Raw genomic sequence first — 9370 nt, 5'->3', positions numbered from 1 at the left:
GATTAAAAAACAATAATTAGTAGATGTGAAAAACATTACCATTGAAATCTACCTGATGACTTTATATCCATGCTCAGATGCCTAGATGCTCAGAAAGTAACCAACAGTGACTAGTAATAATCAGACATATAGAGATTAGAAATGCATGTGCAAACATCTTAGTTTTAATTGCATTAAAAATGAATTTTTCTTTATGCAACTGTATTTTAATAACGACATGGATATCTTTTTTAAAGGTTAAAACCTCATTTAATTTTATGTCTTATAGGGTTTATACTGAGTACAATATTGTATAACTGTATTAATTCAACTATAAACCTAAAACTTTACAGCCAAAGAGAAGCATCTTAGCTCTGGAAATTGTTATTGAATATGTCAATCCTGTTGTAATGAAATGCTTCTTCTAAGTATGTGATTTTTACATAAATAATTTTTTGAAAATTTAATATTCCCAACCACCATATTTAACATAAATGTTAACTATAAATGTTGTTCTAGGATCTAGGTGAATAGCACTGAGCCAAAAGGCAAAATAGGAATTATCCCTGGTTTGAGGCAAGCCTTCCAGAGTTGAAGGGACTAGCTAGCCTCATCACAAAACTCCGAGATGGCAGGCTCTGAAGGCACGTCTTGGGGACTCCAGGCCAGTCTAACGGCAGCTGCTGTTTTCTCTTGCCTTTGACCACAGGGACCCGCAAGATGGAGTACAAGGGCAGCAGCTGGCACGAGACCTGCTTCATCTGCCAGCGCTGCCAACAGCCCATTGGAACCAAGAGCTTCATCCCGAAGGACAGTCAGAACTTCTGCGTGCCCTGCTACGAGAAGCAGTATGCCCTGCAGTGCGTGCAGTGCAAAAAGGTAGCTTGAAATTCCCCCTGGTGGGAGGGGGGCTCACCCATCCTTCTCAGTTTGCATCCAGGGCCCACCTGTCAAGTGTCCCTTCTGGAGGAAAGGGCACCTGTCACTCTTCCATGCTGTGAGAATGATGCCATTCCTGCTCTGCACGTGTGTTCTCGTGGGCTTCTGTGCATTTACCCACTGTGTCTGTACTCTGGTCTTTCTTTCAGAAAGATGAGAGCACTGGTGTGATCTGAGAGAAAGTCATGCCTTCTAGAACATTTCCGTTTGTTTAGACTTGATGCTGGCGAGATGGGACACTGCGTACCCCAAAGCATTGTCTAACTAATCTGGACTAAACAGGAAACTAACTGCTAAACTTGAGAGAGGGAGAGATAGAAGAGGGGGAGAGAAGAGGGAAAGGACAGGAAGAAAGAAGAGAGATAAGATAGGAGACGACCAGTACACGAGCGATGGCCTGGTTCATGGTATGGCACGGATCACTTATCAAAATGACCAGCTTGATTTTGTGCTTTGTCTGCTGTGGTTTTGTCCTGTTAGGTTAAAGAAGGAAAATGAACCAGGTGTGGTAGCCCACACCTTTAGTCCCAGCACTCAGGAGGCAGAGGCAGGGGGATCTCTGTGAGAGATGTGTTCTATGCTGAACTTATTCCTACACCATAAGTTCTTGTTTCTTTTGGAATGTCATTCTGCTGCACAGCTGCCTTTTCTGACTTAGGAACAGTTTGATCCATTTCAGTAAGCCTTGTCTCAGTGTGTTGGGGGAAGCCCACATATGGTTCATCCACCATGAGCTCTGTGAACACCACAAGTGGCACATCCTAGGTGCCTTGTTCACCAGGTATACTTGATAACCAGGGTCTACAGCTAATTCTTGAAGTTCTCAGCAGTGGTCAGCATGCATAGCAAAACTTCAATATTGTTTTTGCATCACTGACCCTGCATCCAGCCCCACTGCTTGGCTTGGGCACACCTATAAGCCCCACATTAAAACTCCAAGATGGTACATTTTGTGGCTCTTTGAGTTACTACATCTTCCTATAATCTGCTGATGTGATCTGTTCATTTGCAAAAATGAAGGTGGCACATCCTTGTGGGACTTATGTCTATGTGTATCCTAAAACATGCAGAACATCTGGGCTAGAGAGACTTCCTTCCTTGGGCCATGAGGCACCAAGGCTCTGAGGGCACACAGGACACACTCAAATCATGCTGGATTTTAATCACGTAGAGATGACTCTACTCTCCAGCCTGGTATCTTGACACATGTGCTCTTGTGAAGAACAGATTGTTCACAGAGTAAGGAACAGGAGCTAAGCTAAGGAGTAGGGGCTGGAGGCATTTAGGGAAGGAATCTGGAAGAAAGCCATGCTGAGGTGAATCTGAGCCTGCCAATGTGTGAGAAGGGGTGGAGATTAGTGTGGATGGAGGGAAGGGGAGAAGGTGGAGGGGTGAAGGGTGTGAGGGTATGGAGGGTGTGCGGGCATGGGATACAGAGCATAGAGGGGGATCAGGGAGGAGCACTAAGCAGTGGGGAGCATCATCTCACATATACATGCCTCCCATATCCCCATAGAACATGGAGACCTAGCATATTTTCCATAAACTCTGTTGCTGGGGCAAGAAGTTATAGGCAAATGGTTTCTGGTTCATGATTTAATGACAAGAGTGCAGGACAGAAGGGAGTCTTGATTCTCTGATTCTAGTTCCTGCCTTGTCATTAACCAGCTATGACTTCACTCTTGGGCAAGTCTCTGGCTCTCAGTTTATTCATCTGCAGCATACAAACAGCATCTTACTTCATGAACTTTATACAAGGACCTCAGAAATTGCCAAATGCTGCCACATGTTCAAAAAGCAAAAAGCACCAAGGTGCCACCTGAGCTATTTCCATTCCATCTTTGTTGCCATTGCTTGTCAAGCTAAGGTGTACTTAGACTCCTGATCTCCTACTCCACTCTTTACCCACAGTTTAAATTAGTAGGAAAAGCAATGTTTAGCAGGACGTGGTGGCACACACCTTTAGTCCCAGCACTCAGGAGGCAGAGGCAGGCGGATCTCTGTGAGTTCAAGGCCAGCCTGGTCTACATAGCAAGTGCCAGGCTAGCTGGGGCTACAAGGAGACCCTGTCTTAAAAAGACAAAAAAAAAAAAAAAAGAAAAGCAATGTTTAGAGAAGATGACTACATGCAGGGAGGTATGGATGAGCAGTCCATTATTACCTTACAGTTTCTTTGCAAATGTTCTAGGACTGTAAGGCAGGGTGAGGACAAAGGCTTCCAAGATGCCCTTCCCTGCTTACCATCCCAGCAAGGTGTTGATTCCAGGAGTCTTTAAGCCTCTCCTTTCCTACCCTTCCAGGACAGGCTGAGCAGGAGGGTGGGGCTGGAGAGGTCACCTTCCACTGAGATTTGTCCCTCTGTCCACATCACTTCCACTCTGAAGATGAGAAACAGATCTTGAGCCGTGACTTGCCTCAACCACAAGGCTGGTTAGGAGTAGAGTCAATTCCCTTAATGTCATCTGATGTGACCCTCCATTGCACCATCTTCCTCCTTGGGGAGGTGATGAGGCCATAAGTACCTGTGCCTTCAATTCCCCAACAGTCCTGGGACACCCAAGAACTAGTGTCGTAAGGAGAAAGCCAGGGATGACAGCAGTGGAGTGAAAGCAGATGGAGGGTCACAAGGTGTCAGAGCCATTTCTTTACCACTTTTAACAAGTGGACATTCCTGGGTGGAACTCTCACATTCCCACTGGCAGTAGCACACAGGAGATGTGCTAGGAACAGAGGCCCCCCTGACTCTTGTGTGTGTTTCCTCAGCCTATCACCATGGGAGGCGTCACTTACCGGGACCAGCCCTGGCACAAGGAATGCTTCGTGTGCACAGCCTGCAAGAAGCAGCTGTCCGGGCAGCGCTTCACTGCAAGGGATGAGTTTGCGTACTGCCTGACCTGCTTCTGTGACTTATACGCCAAGAAGTGTGCTGGGTGCACAAACCCCATCAGTGGTGAGTGTCACGGGAAGCCCACTGCCAGGGCACAGGATGTCTGCTTCATGGAGTGACATGGAAGTTGAGCATGTCAGCATGTGATGGTGCTGTGGCCCTGCTGAGGCTCTGTGCCCAGCACAGTTTTCTGACCCCCTGCTGTCCTGTCCTTGGTACACTACCTGTGTTCTAGCAGGTGACTGACGACTTTCCCTCCAGCCTGCCTGATCAGAGAATCACGCGGCCTGGCCTCAGAGTGTGTTGGATTATCTCTCACACTGCAGTCTGTGAGTCCATGTCAGTCATGTGAGCACAATGAATCCCGCATTTCATCCTCAGCAGCTAACCTGGTGTTTGGAAGTGTCTGTGACATCTTAGTGAGACTTCTCCCACAGCTAGGTGTGCCCACACAGGGCACATTCCAAGTAGTTTATTGATAGCACAGTCCCCGAAGAGTTTGATAAAGCAAGAGCCCAAAATCTGTTTGGCTGGCAGACCTCCTCCAAACTAAGCTACTGAGTATGCCGAAGAAATTGAAGATGGGGACTAGATGGCTTCAAACTAAAGCCCTTTATATATTCACCAAGCACCACTAGACCAATCAGTCCTGTTATAGTGTGGGAATATTTCATAAGGTGGATTTTCTTTTATTTATATGTGTATATATATGTAACATACATATTTAAATTTTCATATTTTATTATATATAAATTTTATTTTTATTTTATGTGAACATGTGTATTGCCCACATGTATGTAACTGCATCCATGTCATGCAGTGCCCATGGAGGTCAGAAGAGGGAGTCAGATCCCTGATTCTTAGCCGCCATGGTATGCTAGGAATTGAACCCAGGTCCTCTGCAAGATCAGCTAGTTTAACCACTAAACCATCTAGCCCTTAGGAAGTGGATATTCTTATTTTTGGTCTTTTTTGAGATAGGGTCTCCCTGTAGCCCCAGCTGGCATGGAATTCACTATGTAGACCAGGGTGGCCTCGAACTCACAGAGATCCCCATGCCTCTGCCTCTGAGTCCTGGGATTAAAGGTGTGTGCCACCACGCCTGCTAGGAAGTGGATATTCTAATCTCATTCATTCAGCTCATCACTTCATCCCTACTGCATAATCAGTAGACATATCTGGTGGGGAGCAGCAAGCCATAGGCTTTCCTCTGTAGCTTTTCAGAGTCTTTCCACAAACTTACTGCACACCCTGGTGTACTTGACCTTGTGCATTTCTTTTTCCTCGGGCCCAGAACCCAGATCCCTTGGTCCTACTCACCTACTCATCTTCCCGGCAGATGGTCCTCTGTCCCAGAACTTGTGCAGTATTTACATGTAAAATTAAAAGATAAGGAACATTGAAATCTTCCTCTCTGATTGCAACTATTTCCTTTGAAATTAGTTAGGGAGGAAAATAGGACATGTTTCAATGGCATATTCATATTTAATGCTGTTTTCACAATAACTGTTGTTGAGTCAAACAATTACAAAGCTTTATAGTCCATGAAAAAGCAGTTTAAATATGAAGTATTATTTCAAATATGGGTGTTTGTTGCAGTGTAGCTGTGACTTGCCTCATAGCATGGGGAAAAAAGCCTCTAGAAAAACAGAAATTCTTTCTTTAAAACAACAGAATTAATTCTCTGAAAAGCAGTGACTCATCTTCAAAAACATATACAAGGACATTGAAATTGCAACTAACACATACTTTCAGCCAAAACATGCACAGTGGGAGCATAGACAAAGTCCCAAATAGATCCTTAGTATTTTCTTCCTTTAATAGCGTTTAAATTTTTTATAAAATAAATTGGAAAATAGTATTTTCTAGCTTTCTGTGTGTAGTACTGCCTAATTCTTTTCTAGAGTTGATTTCATTATATTACACAGTACATATTTGCAAACTTGCCTGCCCTCAAAACTGATCCATAACCTGGAACTGATGCCCACAGATGTGCACAGCACAGCATGGTTTCAGTTCCCAGACTCGGGCGTTCTCAGCTACCACTGAGCAAGTGAAGCTCTGCGTTCATGCTCTACTCCCCATATTTAACTAAGTATCCTTTAGAACATATGTCCAGTGACATGAGGGGTTTTTTTCTGCCCTTTAGAATAGTTGCCAAATTTCCAGTGTCCCTATGCATGAAAAGACTTAAGGTGCCTCAGAGAAAATGCATGCTAAAGAGCTTCATTCAATCACTGCACTGCTGTTGACCACGACTTTAATGTCATAAGTCAAACTATATTAAAGTGACTTGCACTCAAGCTGAGGCACACATATGTAACATTTTTGTGTTAATCAGTTGCAAATGTGGCAGAGGTTTTCAGAAACCTAACTCTGTGTTTGAAGCCAGTGGTTTAGGATTTGCTAATTCAGTCTTCATAAGGATGTTATGAGATATAATAATCACAGTGAATAATCAGAATTGGCTGTGCATGTGCGTCTTCCCTTAAGGAGTCTCCCCCTTTGGTCTGTTTGTTTGGCTCTCAATTCTTTTTTTTTTGTCTTTTTGAGACAGGGTCTCCCTGTAGCCCCAGCTGGCGTGGAACTGTGAAGACCAGGCTCATCTTGAACTCACAAAGATCTGCCTGCCTCTGCCCTCCTGAGTGCTGGGATTAAAGGCGTGCACCACCACGCCGGGCTTGGCTCTCATTTCTAGCTCTTGTTGCATGTGCTGGCATTTCAGGGTAAATCAGAGCCCCAAAAGAAGCTCTCAACCTGGGACAGCTGCCCTGCATGGCATTTTCATATCTTTCTTCCCACACGTGCCCATCAGTGCCCCTCCTTGCCCACAGTTTTCTGATGTAGAACTTAACAGGGTGAGAGGAAGGAGATGCAGTGGACTAGCAGGGATGCCGGGGTGTCCCGGAAGCTTGGCCTTGCAGTTCAGTCGAGTCCACACGCTGAGAAGAAAAACCACCACCTTCCAAGCCTTCAGCAGCCCCCAGAGTTTTTAAGTTTCCTAGGTGACTGAAATATGCAGGAAAAGTTAGAACCATTGGCCTGAAGCCTAGATTGGGCTCTGCCCATGGTCAGAGCCCTAGCTCTGTGGTCTGTAGGTCCTTATGAGTTTAGGAATAGAAAAGGCATTTGATATTCTGGAAACTAGCTATTTGATATTTCTGTTTTTGTTGTGGTGGTGCTGTGAATTAAACCCAGCGCATCATACATGCTAGGCAAGCACTCTGCTACCAAGGACATCCTCAGCTCCAAAAATTTGCTTTTTTAAAGCCATGTTTAAGGAAAGAGAGCTGATGAGCTTTCCTGGTGTATACTCCATCAGGAGCATACTGGGTGTGGTATTTGGAAAGACACAGATGCTTCATTATAGACCTGGGCTCAGTCCCAACCCTGCTATGGCTTGCCAAGGAGGAAAAGCTGTAAGGTCTACCAGTATGGAAGGGCTTAATGCTGAACGTCAGCCTAACACTTGCTACAATAGGACCTAACTGATGAGTCTGAGACCTTGGCATTAGACCAATGTGACTACTTTGTTACAGTATGGCTTATCACACCACTGTTTCTGGGGAGAACGTTTTGTAACTGGAATAGGGTTCAGTTCCCAGCACCCACATAGTAACTAAAAATTGGCCCCAACTCCAGTTCCAGGGAATGAGACACCCTATCCTGGCCACTGCAGGCATTGCAGGGACATGACTGTACTTACACACACGTATGCAAAACACTCATACACATAAAATAAAAATAAATTAAAAAAATAAAAACCATGAGTAGCAGTAGGTTGGAAGTGAAATGAGTTACTACTTATTTAAGAATACTGGCAAGCCGGGCGTGGTGGCACATGTCTTTAATCCCAGCACTCAGGAGGCAGAGGCAGGTGGATCTCTGTGGGTTCAAGGCCAGCCTGGTCTACATAGTGAGCTACAGGGAGACCCTGTCTCAAAGAAAAAAAAAAAAAAAAAAAAAAAAGAATACTGGAGCTCGGGGTGTAGCTCAGAGTTGGCTGCTTACCTAGCATGCTTGAGGCCCCAGATTCTATCTCCAGCTCCACTAAAAAGTACAATGGTGGTTTTGTTCAGTCCTTAACACTTTCATAGTCAGCTCTAGCCTGTGCTAGCAGCCCTGTCTTCCTTCAGTGTTCTGTACCCCTCAGTGAGCCTCCTCTCTCATTCCCCTACACCCCCAGCTCCCTCATCCCAGGACCTCTCCATCGGATCAGCCTGCCCTGCCATCCCCTGAAGGATCACCACGTTCCTCTTCTGACTCCCTGAATGTAGTCCACAGTGCAGCGCAGGGGCATGGGAAACCTGTTCCCTTCTCTTATGGGAGCCCATTTCTGGGGGAAACAGGTAACGAGAACGGGAACAACAGGAACTTTTTTTCACAGTGCTGGAGATGGAACCCAGTGCCTCACCATGGTCAGGCAAGTGCTCTACCACCGAGCTGCTGCCCAGGCCAACGGACACTTTTTCATAGCATGTATCGCATCCTTTTGGAGCCAGTCTGTGTGTTTCTTCCAATGTCTGTGAGCTCCTCACAGGTATGCAAAGTAGCTGATCCTTTGAAGTCTCAGCTTTCAGTCTCTAGTCGAGAAACTCATAGCATGTGTGTCACACGGAGGGAATAAAGCTGAAACATTAAATAAGAATTTCTTTTTCATTCTGTTACTGATAGTCACCAGGCAACACTCCCTGTCGTTTCCTTTGTTCACAGGACTCGGTGGCACAAAGTACATCTCTTTTGAGGAACGGCAGTGGCACAACGACTGCTTTAACTGCAAGAAGTGCTCCCTGTCCCTGGTGGGGCGAGGCTTCCTCACAGAGAGAGATGACATTCTCTGCCCTGACTGTGGAAAGGACATCTGAAGGCAGCGTAGAAGTCATGACTTGTGACACACAGATTCATGCATTTTCTTTCTGACCCAGGCAATGTGTGTCCTGGTTCCCACCTTGAGGCTTTCCTCTCACTGCCCAATGGCCTTCATTTTTGTTGAACCCTTAAGTCCTTTGTGCTAGTTCTGTCCTGGGGGAGAGAAAACCCTTATGTAAATCCTGAGTGGGAAGATGGTTTGGAATTTTTGTAGTCACACAAGACAGATGCAAATGTAAAGTCCTTTTGAGTGTCTTTATAAATGCATCCTTCTTTCACTGCCTATTTAATTTTTAAGTGCAATTAACATTTGTCATGAACTTGAATGTTTTTTCAAGGAAGAGTTGGTATTTGTAGCTCTGTAACTTCCTTTTTTATGTAAAATCTAGAGTAAGGTTACGTGACTTACAATAAAGTAACTTAATAAACTCTCTTGCCAAGCAGTGTGTGAAATACTGATTAAATGTTTGAGTTTGAAGAACACGTTATCACATGGTCCTGGGACTCCACTCTGCAGAGTAGATTCCGATGGGCTGGGGGTGATGTTAGCCCAAACAGCATCACACTCTACTTCAAGGAAGTTTTCTGAAGCACCACACTTCCTGTCTGTCTGTCTGTCTGTCTGTCTCTCTCTCTCTCTCTCTCATGCTCACATTTGATGCATGAACCCAAGCCCTGGAATGTGAAGGGGGGTGG

The 9370-nt window shown here is 45.2% G+C and overlaps 1 protein-coding gene across 1 annotated transcript in view; it reads left to right on the top strand.

Moving 5' to 3' along the window:
• Fhl2 (four and a half LIM domains 2) overlaps positions 1-9117 on the top strand; it is a 45663-nt gene extending 36546 nt beyond the window's left edge. The window contains exons 4-6 of the mRNA XM_008840312.2: positions 689-858; positions 3682-3868; positions 8519-9117. Of these exons, the coding sequence (XP_008838534.1) occupies positions 689-858; positions 3682-3868; positions 8519-8670 (509 nt within the window). The 3' untranslated portion in view covers positions 8671-9117. The remainder of the gene's footprint in view (positions 1-688; positions 859-3681; positions 3869-8518) is intronic.
• Positions 9118-9370: the final 253 nt, after the last annotated feature.

This window comes from Nannospalax galili, unplaced genomic scaffold, assembly GCF_000622305.1.
Source record: "Nannospalax galili isolate Female #2095 unplaced genomic scaffold, S.galili_v1.0 scaffold299, whole genome shotgun sequence".
NCBI classification, from domain to species: Eukaryota; Metazoa; Chordata; class Mammalia; order Rodentia; family Spalacidae; genus Nannospalax; species Nannospalax galili.
The sequence above is the reverse complement of the archived record's forward strand: the minus strand, read 5'-3'. Positions and strand labels throughout refer to the sequence as shown.